The sequence below is a fragment of the Brienomyrus brachyistius genome, chromosome 11 (assembly GCF_023856365.1).
Source record: "Brienomyrus brachyistius isolate T26 chromosome 11, BBRACH_0.4, whole genome shotgun sequence".
NCBI lineage: Eukaryota > Metazoa > Chordata > Actinopteri > Osteoglossiformes > Mormyridae > Brienomyrus > Brienomyrus brachyistius.
Window position 1 is genome coordinate 15,637,877 of NC_064543.1, and position 22,055 is coordinate 15,659,931.

At 42.8% G+C, this 22,055-nt stretch overlaps 1 protein-coding gene across 3 annotated transcripts; it reads right to left on the minus strand.

Annotated features, from left to right (window-relative positions):
- Positions 1 to 184: 184 nt before the first annotated feature.
- On the minus strand, positions 185 to 21,858 carry usp47 (ubiquitin specific peptidase 47). Of its 3 annotated transcripts, XM_049030405.1 has the most exons (29): positions 21,592 to 21,858; positions 14,226 to 14,285; positions 12,704 to 12,898; positions 12,175 to 12,288; positions 11,462 to 11,615; positions 11,266 to 11,362; positions 11,037 to 11,182; positions 10,704 to 10,783; positions 10,238 to 10,387; positions 9,775 to 9,870; positions 9,133 to 9,285; positions 8,462 to 8,620; positions 8,154 to 8,285; positions 7,972 to 8,048; positions 7,359 to 7,414; positions 7,033 to 7,145; positions 6,824 to 6,928; positions 6,402 to 6,609; positions 5,948 to 6,063; positions 5,663 to 5,782; positions 4,597 to 5,392; positions 3,585 to 3,760; positions 3,359 to 3,439; positions 3,161 to 3,276; positions 2,841 to 2,959; positions 2,570 to 2,700; positions 2,415 to 2,462; positions 2,191 to 2,321; positions 185 to 1,652 (listed from the first exon to the last, which is right to left on the minus strand). In XM_049030405.1, the coding sequence occupies exons 1-29, from the start codon at positions 21,634 to 21,636 to the stop codon at positions 1,478 to 1,480; spliced, it is 4,149 nt and encodes a 1,382-aa protein (XP_048886362.1). In that variant the 5' UTR covers positions 21,637 to 21,858; the 3' UTR covers positions 185 to 1,477. The 3 variants fall into 3 exon arrangements, with proteins under 3 accessions (XP_048886362.1, XP_048886364.1, XP_048886363.1); XM_049030407.1 differs by lacking the exon at positions 14,226 to 14,285; XM_049030406.1 differs by lacking the exons at positions 14,226 to 14,285; positions 21,592 to 21,858 and adding an exon at positions 15,019 to 15,648.
- Between the last annotated feature and the right edge of the window lie 197 nt (positions 21,859 to 22,055).

Below are 22,055 nucleotides of genomic sequence, written 5' to 3' on the forward strand. Positions count from 1 at the left end.
GATGTGTACTACCCACAGTGCTGAAGATGAAACAGGATAATTACCATTTCAAGGACAAACCCCTTTAAAATGTCCTGATTAAAAGAAAAAAATAAGTTAATTAAATGTTTTCTGAAAGACTAAGGACAATGATACTTTTCTGGAGTCAGGATTGACAGGATATAATTTATGACAGAATACCGCATTTATGAAAAAAAGCATTTTAATTAGTTCTAAAATCATTAGCTATGTTCACACAAGATTTTAACTGCAAAATAAAATTTTGTATTGGCATTTTCTATGGTGAACAGCCTGCGGCAAATGTAGGCCCCCAGTTCATGCCCTCCATTCCAACGCAGGTCTCCCCCTGACTGAGCGTGAACGAGCAACGCAACACGCCACCCCCCTCGCGCACATTCCGCAAAGGCAGCGGACCTCCCCAAGGAAGCTCACAAACTATCCAAATAAGATGCAGCTTCAACTCATCGGACACACGCCAGGCCATACACAGAGGAGGCGGGGGTAGAGACAGTAAACACTAAATTAACATAAGGTTAAATAGTCCAAAAAAGTGCCAACTCACAAGACCTAATGCTCATTAAGTCTGCGGCAAAATAATTTACAAAACAAGTTTTTTTATTTTTTTGCTTTTTTTTTTAAGCCTTGGTAGTATGACAACTAATATGTACCAGTACTGCCAAATTAAAACAAAAGCTACCAGAATTATCTTTTTTATTTAAAAAGCAGGTGTTTATGAGTGTAGTCATAGTGCAGTGTCATAATTGGGGGAACTGATCAGACTTCCATGTGTCTGCAGAGGAAGGACGATAACACACCTCATCCTCGGGGTGGCTGGCCAGGATACCACCAACAATGTAGACAAGTTAAAATGCTGTCAGACAAAGCCGTGACCCTCTCGAATCAGGAGGGAGATTTTAACACGAAGGTAAAAAAACCCGAAGACCAACACCACACGTTTTTACTAGAATGAAGACATGCGGATGGAGTCAATGTGAGAACAACTCAGAATGGTTTGATATTGATGCTCAGCAATCTCCCATAAGCCTTGGACGTTGGGGGCGTTTTGCCTGGTTGCTATATAGGGAACTTTGAGCATCTTAGAGGTATATGTGCCATGTGGGAAAGGAAGGCTCTGACATTATACAGGGAAAAGCAGCACGAGACAGACACTGCCACGCTGTTCCCAACTGTTCAACGCACGCGCCCATCTCGGTATCGCTCAATTGATTTGTCTATGGTTTTAGATTTTTGTGTTTTTTTTTTTTCTTTTTTTTTCATTTTATTGAATAGCTTTTGCACTTCCCTTTAAACTTTACAGTATATTACACTATAGTGCACAATAGTATACTGAGCCACTCTAAACCTCAGTGTGAAGGGTGGGTCAGCCACATAGCGCTGGTGACGTTTCCATCCCTGCCGTGGTGGGGCTTCACAGCGGCGGGGGCGAGCCAGCTAAGCCCATGGGCGACCCGGGCACTCAGTCCTGGCCCGGGTCCTTGCTGGGGCCACCGTCAAGGTAGATCTTGAGCGCCTTCTCTTTGCGGGGCGAGTAGCTGACGCGCTGGCCCGTCTTCAGCAGCCGGCTGCTCTCCTTCTTCATCAGCTCGTTGCGCTCCTCCTCTGACAGCTCCATGGGCTCCTCCATCTTGTCCCTGGGGGGGGCGGCACGAGGTCGTGAGATTCATAGCTTCCTGTTAGCATGTTGGCAGTTCACGGTTGGAGTAAGAAGTAGTAAATCAAGCTGGCCTTGGCAATATCCACTGTTCTGGATAATGGTGGGTAAAGGAAACTGGGAAGGCGACAGACGGATACAAAAAAAAACGAGCCCAGGGATTTTACGAGGATAAATACAACTACCACTGATATTCGCGTCAAGCCAGGAAAGTTCAGCGTATAAAAATGTAACGGAAGAGCACATTTCCATAGCTCACTCAGGCCATGGGAGATGTCTGACAAAATGTCTGTGGATTAGTGAGCTTTGGAAATGTGACAGAAATTCTTTGTTGGATTACATGATGATTGTACGAGTTCAAAAAAAGAATATTAGTTAAAATACCTGGGTTGATTGCAAAATCCAAATGCCTTTTTATAGGTGCCCCCAAAACTGCCATGTTTACATGGGGAAAAGTATCAGCATGACATCATCCTGTTCAATAAACAGCATCAAGGATAAAGCTAAAATGTTTCTACCTGTAAAAAACTACAGCCCCATCGTCGCTGATATAGAGAGGCCAGACGTTGAGTGTGGAAACCTTGGGATTCCAATCCAAATCCTGATGGATCTCCAGAACTGAGATGTCACAAGGAAACGTTCCTCTACCCTGGAGAGGAGACAAATGTATGTAGGTGCTACACATTTGACACAAAACCAAGCTAACATAAAATCTAAAAATAAAAGGACAATGGTGACATACCTTAGCAAATTCTAAATTTTCAACTGCGATTCCACTCAACTGACTGAGCTGAAAGAGATTTCAAACAGCACATTTGAAACAAAGTAAATAACGCCTCACATCTTGCACAGCACATTCCCATGGAGGGGTGCAGGGCTTCAGGAAGGAATACCCACCTTCTCCTTCAGCTCATCCACACTGCTGCTCTCCAGCACCACCTCCTGGAAAGGCTCTAGCTTCATGCGGGTAGGACTCCACCGGCGGGTCAGCACCGCCAGCTGGGACATGGACTTCATCTTCTCTGGCTCTATAGAAACGAAAGACAGTGAGGGGGCAATCAGGGAGCCCCCCATCGATGATGCTATAATAACCAAAATTACACCTGTGACAAATGAAGGATTGACAACAAAGCACTTTTTTTTCCAGGGGTAACTTCCGAATATGTACCATTTAAAACTTCTAGGAAGACCTCCCAGTTACTGGAAATATTAATATCTTCCTCATAAACATGGTAGTCCAGGAATACAGTCCCAGGGTTCTTCCAAGTCTTCTTTCTTAGGCGAAACCTGAGGACAGGAAGAAAAAAAAAAAAAAAAAAAAAAAAAAAAAACTGGTTATGTTTTACTCATGAATCACAGACTGATTTTCAGGTGTATCCAATGCTAAATGCAAGCTCCGTGACTCACTGATTTTGCTACAGAAAGGCACACACCCGCCCACCCACCCCCTATAAGGGCACCTCGGCATCTTCCCACAGTGGCACTGACCTGTCGATGCTGAGGGTCAGCTTACACTGCTCTCTCAGCAGAGGCAGCAGCTCCTCTTTCGACTGCCTCACAGTCATGCCCTTGGCAAACACGGCATCCAGCAGGAACTTACAGGGCTTGGGAAGAGAGGACAGTGCTTAGTGCTCCACCAGAAATGTACTTTACACGAGGTCAAAGATCTACACAAAATATATTTACCTCTGGATCATTCACCAGTAGCTGGTACACCTTCACTCTGTACTCGCCTTTTTTCAACGCTCTTCCTAATCGAATTGTTATCTGTTTAGATATAAAAACAAACAGAGATAAATCTGGCATTGAAAACACCCCTCCCTTTACCCATAGCCTTATGGCCCTTGTGAAAAAGATTCAATAAATCTAAATAAGAAGGCTTAAGGTTGTTTGACCTCAAAAAGAGACTTACCTTGTTGTCGTCAGAGAAGGAGGAGAGGGTCTCGTTCAGCCGCACGCTCTCGAACTCCTGGTTGTTGGCATAGACCCGGAAGACCTTGAACTGGGAGGACAGGACCCCTACAAAGGGCTCGAGTTTTTGTTTGAACGCAGCTAGTGTTATTCTCTTATCCACGTAGACCAGCAAACCTGAAAAACCAGGTTCACACTATTTAATTTCACCATCCAGTTACATTTCAGAAATATTTCCAAGTTATGTCATTTAAAACAATGTTTCTCAACCTGGGCCTTGGGGACACCCAGACTCTCCACTGTCTGGAGGTCCTCATAGACCGGGGTGAGAAACACCGATTTAGAATACAACACACTACAACAAGCATGTTCTCTTCAGAAACAGTGAGCAAGGTCAAAAAGCAGGTTCTTAAGCAGATTGCTGCTTGGCTTGTTCTGCTCTCGGTATATCTGATGTACGGCTATATTATGATTCATCTTAACAACTTATCCAGTCCACAGTCACAGTGGGCCTAGAGCCCAGAACTAAGCAGCATATTGCAGGGGCACACCTGCCTTAGACGGTATGTCAATGTATCACGCACACACAATGGGAGAAACAAATTCAACAGACTGCATGTCTTTGGACTGTGGGAGGAAACCACACACACACACACACACACACACACACACACACACACACACACACACACACACACACACACACACACACACACACACACACACACACACACACACACAGAGCATGGGAGGGATCTGAACCCTAAACCCTCTATATATGAGGCAACGGTGCCACCCGCTGAGCTAGACAATTTACAGCTGAAACTATAAGCAAGTTCCTGCAACCAATAAAACAACAGACACAAAGAGGATGATGTAAAAATAATCACATTATCATGCATTTCTGTTCAACTCTACAATACTGCAGAGCAGCTGCTCCTCAAAGCAGCTCCAAAAGCCGCTAATGTTGCTAACGGACCATAAAAACTACCAAGCAAGCTCAAGCAACGCACATTTGCTGTGGCCGTCCCCAGGCCCATCCTCCTGCGAGTAGGGCTCGGCCCGAAAGTACATGTAATGGGCTTCGCCTTTGCTCTTGCCGCTCTCGTCGTACTCGCTGTCGGTGCCCGAGTCCTCCTCGGCCGTGTCCCAGGTCTCCTTCTTGGCCTCGTGGGCCTTGGATCGCCGGCTGCTGGTGATGCTATGGCTGATGAGGCCGTTGGCCAGCGGGATGGGCCCGCTGTCGGCGTTGCACAGCGTGTCGCTGCTGTGACTGGAGCTCAGGATGTCGCTGTCCACCGAGCTCGTGCTGCGATCGTTGTTGACATCAGAGTCTGAGCGCTCCTCCGACGGAAATTGGTTCTCTGGGTCGGAGGCTCCACCACTGCCGCCGCCGGTTCGGATCCGCTTCTCCAATTCCCGGTTGTCAGCGGTGGAGACGGAAAAGGCGGAAGACGCCTCCTGGGATAGGGAGTCCACGTGTTCGACGTCGCTGGCGTTCTGGCTGTCGCTGTTGCTAGAGGCCTGCTGCTCCTGCTGCTGCTGGAGGGACAGGTTCTTCAGCTTCTCCGTGCTCTCCTCCAGTATGGCCTCGACAGACTTAGTGTTGCTTTTCGCCCCCTCGAAGAGCTCCTCGGACTCAGCGCCCACCTTTTGGCTACAAGTTCTACTGGCCAGCGAGCCCGGTGACTGCTCAGGCAGCGAAACAAACAAGCGGATGGTGTTTCCATGCCGGTCCAAGAGTTTCCACAAATGTGAGTCAGTGAATGACATCTGGTGATCTAGCGAATCGGAGCTTTCCACAAAAACCTAGACGAGCAGAATTAAGAGCATTATTACACCGCCTTCAAAACACAGGAAACCAAGCTATCAATTTCATCAGGCGGCTACAACTGCAAAAAAGTGCGCCTCAGGTGCTTTACAGCACAGCAAAGCCTAGAATGGAACTTCAAAGTACATATTAAAATAGCCTCCACTCTCTAGCCTTCTTTCTTAACACATTGGTATGGAAGAGCAGATTGCTTCTCATTACAGCCTCAAACAGCACAGGAGAGACACCAGGAGGGGAAAGATGGGGACCTTATTACTCCTGAAGAATCCCTCGGCTTTCAGTGTCTTGTTGGGCACGTAGAGAAGCCGCAAGTCATTGTAGCAACGTTCCAGGACAACACGCATCGTTTCCACAGAAAGGCCAGTCGCCTGCACAAGAAAACAGTTCAGTCATAGAACTAACTCTTCTTCACTGCTTATATATTTTTGTAATATAGTTGCAGTAAGTAGGATGCTGAGGGTGGGAGTTGACTACTCCTTGGATGCAGCACTATGTGCTGTCACCATCACAAGGAAACTCCCACGACATCCTACCTGGGCTATGAGCTGCTTGAACTCTGCGACGGTCTGGTTTAGGTAGGCCCGGACGCTCACGGGTGGAGAGATAGTCTCACTCTTCAGCCCAACCACGTGGACCTTCACCATCACCTCTACAGAGAACCACCACGATTAACCAGTGATGTAAATCTGAATATCTTTTCTAATGCAACCATCCATGAACAGAATGGCAATCTAGTTTCAAATGCAGTATCTATACCCCTAGACAAGCCCTTCCCTCCTGAAATCAGTCAAAGAGTAAAGGGTAGGGTATTTGGCAGTTCGTCAGTAGGGTTTTCAATCTACCTGCAACAGGAGCACCTGGCAAACTAAAACTCAGAGACGTATGAAGATTTGAGGTTAGAAGAAGGGGTCAGAAATCTCTAATCGCTGTAGGGACAAGGGAAGACGTGTGTCTCGAAAAGTCCCCAGAGAAGGTCAGTCTTCTCACCTCCCGGTTTATAGGTTTGGAAGACCTGGTCTGGCCGACGAGTCTCCAGCAGAAGGTCAAACATATAAGAGGATTTGACCCCACCCAGAAGCAGCCCCATCGGAGTGTCCTCTTCGCCCTCGTAGGAGCGCTCCAGGTACTCGTGAAACTCGTCATACTTCACCAATCTGCAGCAGTCCAGAGGCAGGACCCCCTCCAAATCCATCAACTACACAAAACAGGCAAGACGGGTCAATCCAAGACTGTCAGTCAGCATACCTGCATTATTTTTCACAGCAGACAACTCTGCAGTTTTATTTTCAGCCTAAAAACGGCTTTCAAGCACAATAGGTATAAAGGCATTCTATCTAGTCTCCCGTCCGCTTAAATTCCATAATGTCAAAACCAGCCAGGCCAGAAGCACTTGGAACATCGTCCTGCACCTTATAGGCAATCTCCACAGCCTCTTTCAGAGTCTTGTCCTTGTGCACCTCCAGCTTGTTCTCCATCATCATCATCTTCACCGGATGCATGCACAGCAGCTTGATCTACCAGACACACACATACGCATCACATTTCACATATTCGTGAACTGATCAGTAGAGGGTCTTGGCTGTCACCGCCATATGTCTGTATGGGCCTGTCAGAATACCTTGCAAGTGTTACGTTCAATCTCCCTCTGCCTCTTTTCGTGCTCCTCTGCTTCCTTCTCCCTCTGGACCAGGCGCTTTATGTGGTCAGGGAAGCTCTCCACATCCAAATATTCTGGAATTACACGAGGGGGAAATAATTGCAGCCCAGTGACAGAGTTGCACGTCTACATTCAGCTGAAGCGATGGCACCATTATCTGTAATGCCATATACATAATAGATCCACACCAAATTAAGATAGACTGTAAATCTGCAGGTAATTTTTTTTCATATAGTACATCTACTGTGCAAAGATGAGGTCATATAAAGGATTCTGAGCTGTCTTACTTGCATTCCTCGAGGGATCCTTCAGTCTGTAGATGAGCATATATGCATTCGTAGAACTGTTGAAATAAATCATTTAGTACGTTATGATATAGCAGCATTACCTGAACTGAAAATTTCCATCACTAGATCAGGCACGTCTACCCCAATGCGCCAAAGGTAACTATCATCACGCAGTGTTACGATCGTCAATGCAGCTTTGTTTACGGCGTGATAATGACTCCCTTGTAGGAAGGGAACAAATGCGGGAAAGTGGGACAAACACGAATTTGAAACACGTGGCTGCATAACATGACAGTTGTTTGTTCCTGTTTTGTAAGAGGCGTCTGTCTTAGCTTTCATGCTAGAGGCTAGAGCAGGGCTGTCAGGCTCCCAAAATACAAATGAAATCGTTTTGCTTTAAGAAATTTTTTGGATTATTCTGCTAAATATGGTACTTATCCAATATCAAATGCTACGGAAAGCATGAATACAAATACTGCACTACTGGGTTGAATGAGTGTAGTATTTTTGGAATATGACTGTATGATATACACAAAGCCCTTAGTGGATTGACATTTAAGACTTATAGGAAAGACGTGATGCAGATCACAGGACTTTGCACTTGCCCACTTACCTGGCAAAGGCACTGGTGTAGTAACCCCTGTTTCCCGAAGACCCACCGTAAGTCTTCCTGATGTCTTCCTGTGTGATCTGTGGAATCACAGGGGCAGCAAGACGGCTTGTCATTAGGGACCGGCTGAAAACACCTCCCTCACTTCTGACCCGCCCTCCCACAAGCCAGACTCCGTGGGCTACCTTGCTGACGTGCTGATCGTTGAAGCTGTACCACAGGCCGTCGCTGAAGGACTTGATGCAGGCGTAGTAATGTCCACCAGCAGCACTGCCCGAGTGAACCATGACGGAGAACAGCTCGAAGATCAGTGAGCTCTGCAAGAGCAAACAAGGCCTTAGCATGTGATGGCACACAGAAAAATTATATAAAACTGATAATCTTGTTAATCCAGTCCAGTTTAACAGGATTATATAATGCACAAATACTTCTCTTAATGCACTGAAGCAGAACGTCAAACGTTTTATTTCCAAAGTTTAAAGTCAGGAGATACCTTTGGCTTGAGTACCCTCTCTGCGCTGTTGGCGTTGTCCAGGCAGATGCCCTCATCCACACCATCGTCCGTGGAGAAATCATTACTCATCTGGTCGCTGTGGCAACTGCCCTCATTCTCCGCCCCACTGTCAGTACAGCTCTCAGTCTGAGGAGACTTCTTTGGGTTTAAGAGACAGAAGATGACAGACAAGAAGAGGGGTTAGCTTTGATAGTGCGAGAGAAATATTATGGTTACATAAAAGTAAACATCATTAAGGTCTAAACTACTTCACTGGATCTTTTTAGTTTTTTTTTAGTAAATTTTAGAATTTGATTACATCAGAGAGTAATAGTAGCAGTAAACTTAACTCCGTTGGCGCTTTAATATTTAAACACAATATTATATGCAACAATAGCACAGCACAATACCAAGAAATTAAATCCGAATTCCTAGAACAAGCCAACGCATTTCCTTCAAGTCACAATCATGGGCCACTTGTCTGTTAGTGATAAATCAAAAGGGCAAAAGCGACCAAAAAAGGAAGATGAGCTCACATTTGCTGGAGTGGGAACATTATGGTGTCTTTACACCTGATAGTAAACCTTATATTGGGTAAAGTCCTACAATAAGATGAGGTAAGTAAGGTCTGACAGACTGCTGATAAGAAAAAGTAGATAACGCTCTCGTGCCTCATCTTCTACATCGATGAAGGGGCTCATGTCCAGCTCCTCCGGAAACGTCATGCGATCGTTGAGCTTTATGCGATGCATAGTGGTGTAGTCAAAGTCGAATCGCTTCAGCTGAAGCGTCAGCAGGTAGGGAAAGTGCAGGAAACGCAGGCCCTGGAGGGAAAGGCACAGACAGCACATAAGATGGGCGAAGGCAATCTATGGACACACATGGCCATGAAATGGAAATGAAATGATAGTTTATTTGCCATTTGTACAAGTGTGAGTACAGGCACATAGGAAGGTTTTCGCATATCCCATCATGCTCCTTTGATATATAAATATTTCGATCACAGACGCAGGGACCTAACCCACAGAGGCACACCCAGCCAATCAGGATAGCATCTGGCTGAACAGGGTCACCCTCACTTTCAGTCCCACCAAGAAATGACCCACGAGCCTTCAAAGTCAAGATGATCACTTAGTGGGGAAAGTGCCAATGACTGGGCAAATGGGAGTCAGGGGTCTTTGATGGAATATAACCAACCTCTCGAAACGGTTCATCCACGGAAATGTTTCTCTTACAGGACTTTTTTTGTAAGACATCATCCAGAATTCACACCATAACGCTGGACCCACAGTGGCCATTAAGATCACACTCACCTTTCGGGCATCACATTTTTTCTTACAGCGCTCACAGAAGTACTGGTTGGGTCCATCCAGGGTCTCTGGTTGAATGAAGGCCTGGAGAGCCTCTTCCTGTTGTAGAGCCAGGCACCACACAGATGAGAATAAATAAAATACTATCAACTAAGGTAACAGACAACCCGAAACTTGCAACACCATGCAGCCACACTGGCGGAGAGTAATGCAAGACATGACAGTTTATGTTGGGCAATATAGATAGCAATTATACAATTTCCTTCCGGATAATAAAAGTTTTTTGATTCTAAACATAGATGCGTTTTATTATTGTAAGAATGCAATTTTCAGATCTGTTACACAACGACCTATCAGTTGCTCAATCTACACTCTAGACTGCATACATTAGGTTAACACCTTTCTTGCTCCTGTCAGCTACGTTGGCAGGGTTTACAGGACTGGTGGGACTAGGGGGGAGACGTACCACACTCCCGAAGGCCTGGCTGGCACCGTAGGGCCGGATGACCAGAGGGATGTCCAGGTAGGTGTCGATCCTCCAACTCTCATTGCCACACTCCAGACAACGCACATAGTCCTTCAGCTTACCCTGGTACAGCTGGTTAATAAGGTCAGCCTAAAAGGTCACAAAGGAGGCCAAATTACCATTTAAATCCTGCGCTTTTATTCTTCACTCCCTGCATGATTGAGGAAGCAATTCAGCAATGAAAATACACGAGATATTACATCAGTCAGCATAACCATACAAGGGAAACAAGAGGTCAATAAACCCAACTAAGCCAATCCCAATACTAAACAAACAGAGCTACATTACAAATATCGTTCATCATTAAGCTATCTACAGCCACTCAGAGGGAAGTAAGTCATCAACTTGCCCTGCTGTTAACCAGAAAGGGAGGAGGAGGGAGACAAGGAGTGTCTCAGTCACGGACCTGTTCTGTTTGCTTCCACTTCTGCTCTAAAGCGTCAAACATGACTCTGCAGAGTTCCTGTACATCGTGCTGCTGCCAAGCTGAGAGGAAAAAAAGCACAATTTGTGAAATGCAGATGGTCCGGCAAAACGTTGCATTTTAACCCATCCAAGAGGTTTATTCCTAAGCCTGCTGATTTCTGGGAGTGTTTCCGCATAAAATTACAGGCAAGTTTCATAAGACAAGGCAAGTGGTATGAAGAATTTATTAAATCACACCTAATCAACGATTCCCTCTCATAGCAACCCAACCGTTGAGTATGTTGGCCTGTGGGTCCGGCAACACGATGCTCACCCTCGCTGCTGTCCCAGCCAAAACTCCGCGTCACGTCCGTGGTCTCGATGGCACGCTTCTTGCTGGTCTGCAGCAGGACGAAGAGCCTCTGGAGCTGATAGGGGATGCTGGTGATGGGGTCCTCCTCTCCCTCCTCGAACTCCCAGCTACTCACACAAGTGGGACAGTGAAGTTGGAACCGGCCTCTTTGGTACCATCAAGCACAGAGCAGATGAGGCAGCCCACTCACTTGTACAGTGCGTTTCTGAACTCCGGGGTCATGAACAAGGTCTGCAGAAGGCTGTTTAGGTAACAGGTCATGGCCTGGTTCACCAAGCCTACATAACCTTTATGGGTAGAAAAAAATGAATGAGTTTTGAACTGACTGCAGCTGCAACTTAGGAAGCCACCAAAAGGGGGCACTGGCAGCAGGCAGGCAGGCCTACCCGTCTCTGACTTGTTGAGGATGGAAGCGTAGGAGTAGTTTAGGCTGCTGTAGTCGCTGCTGCAGCCCACCATACCATCCCGGGGCAGTGGCCCAATAAAGCGATCCTGAGAGCTGTCGTCCAAACCACTGCTGTCCGCTGTGCCCGACTCATCCTGTACACAAACACGACTCACTCAGACCATGCCAGACCATCAGCTCACATTCCGCTGTCAGCCGTGTGTCCCCAAATGCCCCAGGAAGAAGACGGGGCATCTCCCGCAGCCAAGATCAAAGTTCAAGTCACGCGAGCACTACGGGAAGGGCGACGCCGACCAAGGAGCGGAACATTGTTCAGCAAAAGCAGCAGTGAAGCCAGCAAGGTGCTCGTGCACCATTCAGCCAAATTGGCCGGCACGTGCTGGTGGACAGATGCCAGATGACTCATCGCACGACAGCCCTCAGGCACAACCAAGTAGCACAGCAAATTGAAACCGCGGTCTGCGATGTAGCAACCAGCGTGTGTTTGGCACTGGCGCCATAATCACACACAGGGAGGCTTAAAAGGAAGCTTTAGTGTTCGACAAAAGGCGAACAATACCGAGATCTTACATCCGCATAGAGAAAAAGCCAAAGACGGAGGGTGCAAGCTTAAAAAACTGAGGGTTAGTATAGATTGATACAGTGCTGCAGTGACATTTGAGGTTTGGGTTGCGTGTCATTTTCACAACTTACCGATGCTAACTGAGGCTGTTCGCCATCTTTGTCGGTCAGCTGGAGGAAGTTCTTTTTGCCAGGTTCAAAGCCCGAGTCACTCAGAGGCATCTCACTGCTGTGGTCCAGCACCGCCTGCAGGGGTGACAACAGGTTAAAGTAGCCTAGCAGTCACACACACACACACACACATATGTGCAAATATATATATATATATATATATATATATACACAATTTATTTTTGTTATTAAATGCAGTCATATGAGTCTACAGCCATATCTAATTAAAAGCTAAATTAAAGGAAAAAAATATTAACTTAAACCAAAGGCATGCAAGGTTGCTGTATTCTGAATAGTCAGAGAAGCCAACATTTGTAAACAAATGTTGAAAATCAAGCTTATCAACAGTCAACCATTTTGTCAGTTCACCTTAGATTAAGATAAACCATTTGTACAGCCCCATGTCCAACTTCAATAGTCATTTTGGATGATTTTTCAATACCAGTCAAAGGGCTCCCTAATAAAAGCCTTGGGAGGGGGAGGGTCTCACCATGTCCATAGTGTTGCCCCATGCCAAGTCGAAGGTGCCGCTCACATATCCCGCCTTCTGGGCCACATCCTCAAACAGCTTGTTGACAGAGGTGGAAGCTGGCAGGTTGAGGGTCAGCCGCTCATTGACCGTCTTAGCATTGGTCGTGTCCTGGATGATGCACAGGACTCTGGGCTCCTCCGCTGCATTCTCAATCTGCGGGACGGAGAAAGAAGCCGCTGACTCCCCGCCGGATGGGTGGCAGACGTGTGCACGTTTTTGGGTCAGACAACATGCGCTCCTGCTGCAGTCGCACACGGCCACCACGCATGAGGACAACCCCAGGAGAAAATTAAATCATCGGCAACATATTACTGATAAGCCAAGCTTATTAAGTTCAAAGCATACATTGTTAAGAAAATCAGTAACATAACCATGCATGTCACAGAAGGAAAACAACACTCTGGAGAGTGGAGCATAAAGCTCGTGTGATTCAGAATTCACAGGACCTCCGGTGACCTTGATGCGTTAATCTGTTGAAAGCAGCAGCTTAAAAAGCTAAGCCTGGGAGTGCGTGGACACAAGCTGTGACATCGCTGTGACACTGCAGAAGACCACTCCAAAGCCAACATCACTGCAACCTGCATGCTTATTAAGGACCGAGAAAAGCCATTTCCTGCAGTCCACATTCACTCTTTTGTCTGAAAAACCTGCTTCATTACTCTCATACGGACGTTGGCAGAAGATGAAAAAAAAATCACCCAGCCATCTGCATGAGTCTGACACTTTCAGTACTAAAGGTTCTGTCTTGTCAAGTACATGACTCTGAACCAGGAAGTAAACATCACACCATCTACCCAATTCACCATACAGATGAGCTCTGAGTACATGAGTTTATGCTAATTTCCCAGTGGTGCTACAATGATGTCTGGACATCACCTTTCACCTGAGAGGCAGCCAAGATCAAGACAGTTATGTCGTTGGTTCATATGAGCTCATTAAACTTTGCTCCTTGGTGCTAAAAGTCTGAGTTTTTATATCATACACAGCAGTAATTGTCCAGTTCACGTGCAACACAAGCTTACTAAAAGAAAACAATGCAAATGACATTCTGGCCAATGCCCCTTAATCTGCATACAACACAAATCATAGCACCGGATTCTACTCTTGAAATTAAGCTTTTACGTTATACATTTCACAATCCCGTTTTTTCTTTAAAATACTGTCATTAGCAGGGCTGAATAATTGAGAAGTTCATGCAGGAAATGATGATCAATCCATTACTAAAGATAAAGACAGTCAAGCATTTAACAGTGGTCAGTTAATAAAATAACCTGGTCGCCGTTGTCCACCCTAAACAACAATTCATACTCAGCTCAGGTGGACCTGATGCCAGGAGGAAAAGGGGGTATTTTAGGACTGATGGGTTAGAAAATGAGATGCCAACAAATCACAGCATCCCAGTGGACTGCAGCATGCCATCACAGCAATGAACACACACACACACACACACACACACACACGACTCCCAACTGGGAGCTACCTGAGAGAATTTCTTCTTCATCTCCTCTAAAATAGTCTGTCGACAACTCCAAAACATACCCTGTGACACACAAAAGGATTAAAACATAAAAAAACCCCACACAGCTAAGTTAAAATGTCATCCATCACAGAGAAGCTCTACAAATAGAAACCACCTGTTTCCTTCGATGCTTTTGAAGGAAGGAAGCCCTGTGAGGCTCTAGTAACTTTCTTGTTTCATAAACTTTACTTCTGTATTCAACAAGCTATTTTATAAACACGCCCTTCACGTCACAACGCAGAACTTACAGCTGTTCAGGCTTAGCTGCCAAAAACCAGGAAATAAAACCAAGTCTGACTCAAAACAACAACCAACCCAAAGAATCAACGTTAATACATCAGAGTGTATTATGAGATTAGAGGTATTTTTACCACAGATAAGAAAGCTTCATGCTAACGTTGACAAATGAGAAAAGTCTCAGTTACAGGTGTCCCTCTTCCAACCTGTGGCTCACAGGACCTAGAATTCAGCCAGCCACGCTCACAGAAAATAGCGTTAATCAAACTGCATGCGGAGCTAACAGCAAAATCAGGCTTTAACTCATTTACAACTCGCAACTTAACGTATCCTACATAGCTTTTTACTTGAGCACCACATCAAAATCAGAGCACTGAAAAATTGTCCGTCCACACCGGCATCAATTACCAGACTGAAAAAACAAAGTTTCTATCTAAAACGCTAGCATCCTGTTCATGTCACTACACCCTTTGCTGAATCACACAGCATCACAGAGGAAGATGTCAGGTTACGATACCTGTCCTGAAGGCACAGCATGGAATGGCTTCCTGCCTTTCAAACTTGACATCCAATTTGAGAAGCATTTAAAATGTTTGAACATTTAGACATCCGCGTGAACCTGCATTCAAGCATTCAAGGTGAGTGTTGATCATGAGCAGTCAAAGTGCAACAATCTTTAGCCGACAAAGTCATTGGACTGGCCGCTCAGCTCTCTATACAGTTAGGAGTTGTGTTTATTTCTATGAAATAAATTCTCCACACTTAAAAGGACACAAAACCTTGACCGAATTGAGAAAAATTATAGAAATAAAGTAAAAACTTTAGTTTCTCTGTTACTCCATTCCCCTTCAGCTTCGAGTGAGAAAACGAAACCACCTCTTCACTTCCTTGTTTGACTGTATTAGCTGAACTTGCAAACACCTACTGCAAGACAGCCAATCCAGAATCACTTCCTGCTTAGAAGTGAAACGCACACCTACTCTGTCCCTGATATTTGTCTATGATGAGGCAAAACTAATCAAAACCAAAATGTCAGAAATAAGAATCATTTGAGAATACAAAGGGGGAAAAAATTGTAAAGGTCAATTTCCGTGTTTCCAAACTACTGGGGTCCTCACAGTACTCTTTATATACAGGATTACTGATGTAGTCCAATACAGCTCTTAAGTAAGGTTAAGTGAGATGATGAGTAAATAAACAGCTTAAAGATTTCTCAGACTTTAGCGATATTAAATGAAAATTGTTTACTTTAAGACTCAATTGTGTTATACCAAATTGATGTTAGGAACTAATGGTGAAAATCTAAATATCTTTGGTTATGCCCCTGAAAATTCATAATATTATTCATTTTATGCATTTTTAATCAATTACACACTGATAGCCCTTAATGGATGAATTAATTAAAAGTATTGTTTTGTTAGAATTTCTAAAATTAAGAATGCATTTTAATAGTACAAAAATGTTCAATGGGATTATAATTTAAATGTGTTTAACATTCTGTTACATGATTTGAATTATTTAACACAAATTAATAAAACAGTCAAGTCTAATTAACAACCTGAACACTACAGACGAAAAATTAACATCAATTTCATTGCCAGTGACACCTTTTTTCCTACTTAACACAGAGCAAACTTTACACACAGTGCTAATATAAAAACTTTATAAAAAGACAAATAAAAAATTACAATACAACTGTAATATAATAAAACTACATGCAACAGCAACTTTGAAAGCCAGTGTACCTGGCCTACTTTACAAGCCTTTGTTATTCTGGATTTGAGACTAACCTGACAAAAAACCAAGATCTCAATTTAAAATAGCAGAAAGCCAACTACAGTATGGCTTCAATGGGGATTACAATGGCCCAGTCATTTATAAGTAATTGCGTACTGCAAAGGTCATGGTGAGGTACATTGAAAGTAATGTTTCTGCCTCTCGCTAGCTACTTATTTCTAGGATAAAACTTTTAAAACAAAAACATGATCACAGTTTCCATTCCCATCAGTCAACTCAAGTAGGCCTGTAAAGTTGTTGTAAAAAAGTGACTGAATGTATACATTCTGCAGAATATTTTGCAAAAATAATATTACTCAATCACTCACTAAAAAGAATACAAGAGAAACATATGCCTAAATGCTGATGGTGAGATTAACAAAAATCTGAGAACTCAAAAACTGGAAAAAAAAACCTCACAAATGCATTGTCATAGCGAGACACCTGGAAGGAATGTACTTCTGAGCACCTGAAGGACTCTGTGAATGCTGTCGAACAAGTGGAACTAGTGCAGGGCATACAAAAGCAAGATGCAAACAAGGCAAAAAAATGCACCAAGGGTAAAGGAACACTAAGCTCCAGAGCTTTTGTCCTTATTGATTAATTATTCACGCTTCTGATATAACAAGCAAGTCCAAACCCTGATCCAGCAGGAGCGGTGAAGTTCAACACTAGATGGAATGAGAAACTGTAAATACAGCTGGTGCAGTGGATATCAAAGAGAGAATAACACTAAATAAGGACCACACTTCATAAACAGGGGACTTAAACCTATGACAGCCTTTCGGCTTTCCAGGTTCACATATTCTGATTACATGAACATATCTAATGGAGATTTAAATGAAAATATAGGCATTCACACAAATCACATACATATACTGTTAAATTATCAATCTTAAAGGCATTTAGAATTCACTGGGTGAATATTTTGCCAACTATACAGAACACACACACTACCAATCAGAGAAAATACCAGGTAAAATTACAGCAAGAAGACAGCTGCCTTTCATATTTGCATTACCTTTTATACCATCCACAGTGCTACTGTTCATAGTAGAAAAATGTATACAGCCTTCACAGCAATTGGCCTTAGACAATGTTTAAGATGTTCTGGAGGGATGAAGTTGAAATATCACAATTCTACTCTGAAACAGGCAATTATTTTCAGTTTATCAAATTGAAAAAAATCCCATTGATTTAATATTTCCACAGCTCGCACAAAGACAAAGTACATCTTCAAATGATGTTTCCTATACAAAACTGATTCAGTATTATTTCCCATCTTCAACATTGACTGATATCTTGAAAACAAACAGAAATGGCATTTCAAAATGTCATGAGAGCTCAGGCTACAAAAGCCCTAGGCACTACGGCGATCAGATATAATGGGCTCAGCACAGCAATTGCAAGCATGTGATACATTAACCAATCGTCTTCATGGGGACCATCACTGGAGCCATGTGACTATTTCAAGTATCTGGCAAATGAAACAGGAAGTCATTTTGTTTTGTGGAAGTGACAGATCCCCCTCAGCGCACAACCAATCTACTGTCATTAGCCTTTCTAACACTCCAGTACTAAACAGTAACAGCCGAAGCTGGTTTTCCTGCATTTGTGTGTGTATCTGAGGAACATGCTGCCAAAGCAGTGATATGCTAACCTAAAGCCCCATTTACTCCAAACGTTTCTTGAGAATGTTTACCTGCAAGATTAATGAATGGAACTTCATACATATAAGGGGCACATTTTTTCATGTTTGAAATGTGATAGGTACGTATACTATCCTGTCAGGGAAAGAGCAATGCTATAGTGAGTCGAATAGCATAATCCTGCAGCCCCCAGCAATGGACACTCCAAAGTAGAAGGTGTCCACTGGGCAAATGGGTGAAGTGCACTTCGTAAAATATCACTCTTTTTTTTTTAAACTTTCTGGATTCTGGAAAATTAAAATGTATAATCTCCAAAACATGTGGTTTAAGCCTATTTTCAGTCTTTACCCTAAGTCATAAGATTGTCTAACTGGTACTTTCCTTATGAGTTTATCATATAGTCGTTTTAATGGTGCACTGGGTGCAACAGTCTAATATACCATCAACGATTAATAATACTATGGCACTTGACAAGATAACATGTGCTATTATGCAATGTTTGCTACTGTATATCTGCTGTAATTCAACATTTTAGATAGAACGGAAAGTAACCAATAATTTGCTTTAAAATAAGTAACATCTAATTTGATTGCTTCTGGTCACCGAGTAACTAAAAAACGAAAACCTTTTGCAGTTTACACTTAAAGCAACACAACCACCACCACTGCTGAAAGCGCATTATTTCTGCAACAGCACCAAATGTAATTATGCTAGGAGAATTTAAGCACCTCAAGTGGCTTAATTCAAAAATATACTACACAGTATGTTCATTATCCAGTACTGAACCAATACAACTACAACAGATATTGCAGGGAATATTAATACAATGCTAAAGTGCAAAAAGTCCCATTTTACACTTTATGGAGGGGGAAACTGTCTAAATGTTTGACAGGTCACAAGCCTGTGCATTAAACAAAAAATGTCTAATGTTCAAACACAAGGAACAGATGCTTTTTTTTTTTTTAAAACAGCAAGCCTTCTGAATACAATGAGAACACAGAACCACACAAACAGATGAATTTTAACCCTGCCAATATGAACGTGTATACCGTTTGCTGAACCCGCATGCCACCCAAATGAATTTCTAAATTAAAGTATTTTTGTAATATTTTCCAGGCTTGGCACCATGAATATGCCAAGTAATGCACAGGACACAAGATGAACAGCAAACACAAGGCTCTGCAGATTTTAAAAAAACTATTAATTGGCACCACATTAACATTTAACAATCTAAGTGAAGTGACTTACTGTTCAAATAACAAACGATGTGATTAAGAGCTGAGGCTGAGTTTAAAATCAGCATAGTTTGTGGCCACTAGCGACTGAATTCATACCCTGTGCTGGAATATATTTAAATTAGTGTAGTTTCTCAGTCCTGATCCTGGTCTGCAGAATGGCTACCAAGTACTGTTTGTACTAATTATGGCATGGCCAAACGGTTACAAAACACTTAACAAAAACAAAAGATGTAAAGTGTTCATCGAAACTTGGGTAAATAGCAAATCTAATCAACAATATATTTGATTGACTGAAACAGTCAGAAGGAGATTCATAATTAAATTTATGAAGCATAGCTTACTGGAGAAGCTATATAAACAGACAATTATCTGAATGTATTTTCATTATTAATATTTCCAATAAAACACTCTACCAAAATCTCACAAATAGTACGATCTTAAATCGAAGTTACAAAAAAAACTAAGTTAAACATAATTAAGGCCTCAGGAAAAAAATCACACGCACACACACACAAACTGTCAGTAGCAGGATATGTAAAAGAATCAGTTTTGGGTCTGAACATATTATGAGCACATGGCACTTAAAAATACTAGTATTATGGACCTGCAGTTAACTGCGTGGGTTTTGCTTTTGGGTCCTGAACGGGACACATGTATACTTGGTTTCATTACACCATTAATGAACAGTTAATTAAATCTGGCCCATGTCTTCTGAACTTCTCATAAGTATTTGCAATGATAAAAAGAAAGCAAAGTTAAGTTTACTTAAATTTAGCTAACGATAGAGACAACAATTTATTATTATAATTTAACTGACTCATTGATTCAGTGCAAAAAAAAAAATTGGGCCTCAACTTGCAATCATTAGGGGTAAACAAACCAAATAAAAATGCTTACATATCAACATAGACAAACTTGTACCGTTTTCCTAAGAATATCCTTCACTTGTACCTCCTAATAGTGGCATTTAATTTAATTTGGAAAAACCCAATCAAAATCAAATTACAAAGCTGGCTGGAACAGACACCAGCACAAACACACCCAAGAAAAATGTTAGCCAACTAAACTCACTTATGAAAATTACTGTAACAAGCAAATAAAGCAATTATTTCCCTAGTCCTTTGGCTGCCAACATCTTTGTTCTGTGCCAAGACACACTGGCTTACCTTTTCAACTTCATGACTAGCAGTAGAGGATATGTTCACTAAACCACTTTCTTTCAACAAACATGTGAGACTCCCAGACCAGCCAGTATAATTACACAATAAAGTCAAAGCATTATACTCCAGAAAAATCACCTTTTTAAATTAGACTACATGTTACACTACATGAGAAAAAAAAAATAGATGGCTTATTATAATATATTCAGAGAATCTTTACTATTGATCAGATATAAGGGGTTCCAAGATAACATTTTAGGGACTATGAATTTGTACATTTTAGAACATTACCTTATTATAGAGTGTTTCACTAAAGATTCAATTATGGGATAAAAATCAGTTGTCAAAAATTCCTACTATTGTTTTTAAAAAACAAATTTTCAGTTACATTTGAAACGTAAAGTCCAACTAGTACAATAAATTTTATTGAACATGTAATCCCAAATTCGGATTATATACTGATATATAATCATTAAGGCAAAATGTCCAGAAAGAAAACGAGACAATAGGTAGATAATCAGAATCATACTTTAAACCAACTGTAACAATTAAGTCCATTTCATTTATATAGTAGGATGAACTGTAATTATACTTGCTACATAAGGCTTGTTATAACGGATCGTGACAATATTATCGAGAATACACTTATTGATGAATTATACGTGTTACTTGGCTTTTGTAGGAAAATGCTGTTTCTTAAGTGACACTTGCTCATTTTAACTTGTTATTCTGACAAGTTACTCGGGTGGCTTGGTGGATATTTAAAAGCTCATTAGATGCATCATCCACCGCCAGGACGCAAACAGGCCCCTCAGCGCCAATCTGTCACCGCGATCCACTGAAGGCCGCAGTAGCAGTTAGCTGGATAGCTGGCTAGCTACCTCCATCGCCTTTTCACTCCCCCTTCTAAAATGTTGACAGGGTACTTCGCAGTTGAACGTCTGCTGAACTGTATTCTGCGATTTCAAACACAAAACTGGAGTCTGCAGAACAACGCAGCTCGCATGTTTCTGAATAAGCCAAGCATCGGAGTGATTTCTCCCCTTAATAATAACTTGGCTTTCTAGCACTTCTGCTAAGTTATTCAATGTTTTGTGAGGCTAACGATAGCTATTAGCAATGACAGGCTCGCAATTCACTATTATCCGTATTTCTTCCTAAAACAATGCCGCTATCCTTAAATACTACAATCGTGGTTTACTTAGTTTATTCCGCTGGCTGAGGGGGAAGGATTTAGGGCCCGTCGGTGCCAAAAGCCCGGTCTCACCTCTTTGGGTACAAGCTGGTTCTCTTCGCTAGGCACCATTTCCATTCGTACGACACTTTAAACGAACATCTACCCGAGCTCGGCTGTCAGCGGGAGAGCTTTAAGGCAGCGCAGTCAAACATTGTTTTTGTTTTTCTCAAGCTAAAAAAGAAAACATGAAGATAAAGCACACGGGGGAAACTTGTCACCAAAGTGACCGCAAACACTTTCTTCTCTGTTAGCTGTACCACCTAGCCAGCTAGCTAGCTAAGCACAGACAGCAATCAATGGGGGGGGGGGGGTGTTGGGGGGGGTGGCTGTTTCTCAGTTTCGCGAGACTTCCGGCTGACCCATGCGTCATTTCCCCCACATGCTACGCGTGTGTGTGTGTAGGCAAATCATAATCTAATAACATAGGCTAATAGCCGTATACGTCTATATTTAGTTCTTATTTTATTCACTAGTTTATTGCCAACAGAAGTGAC

Bases quoted from the DNA above. Each gene is read 5' to 3' on its own strand.
- usp47 (XM_049030405.1), bottom strand. From the start codon at position 21,636: ATGGAAATGGTGCCTAGCGAAGAGAACCAGCTTGTACCCAAAGAG. The intron at 12,899-14,225 runs GTAGCTCCCAGT...TCCGTCCCGCAG, and splicing joins TGAAGAAGAAATTCTCTCAG to ATTGAGAATGCAGCGGAGGA. The intron at 5,393-5,662 runs GTCCCCATCTTT...CTGCTCGTCTAG, and splicing joins GATTCTTCAGGAGTAATAAG to GTTTTTGTGGAAAGCTCCGA.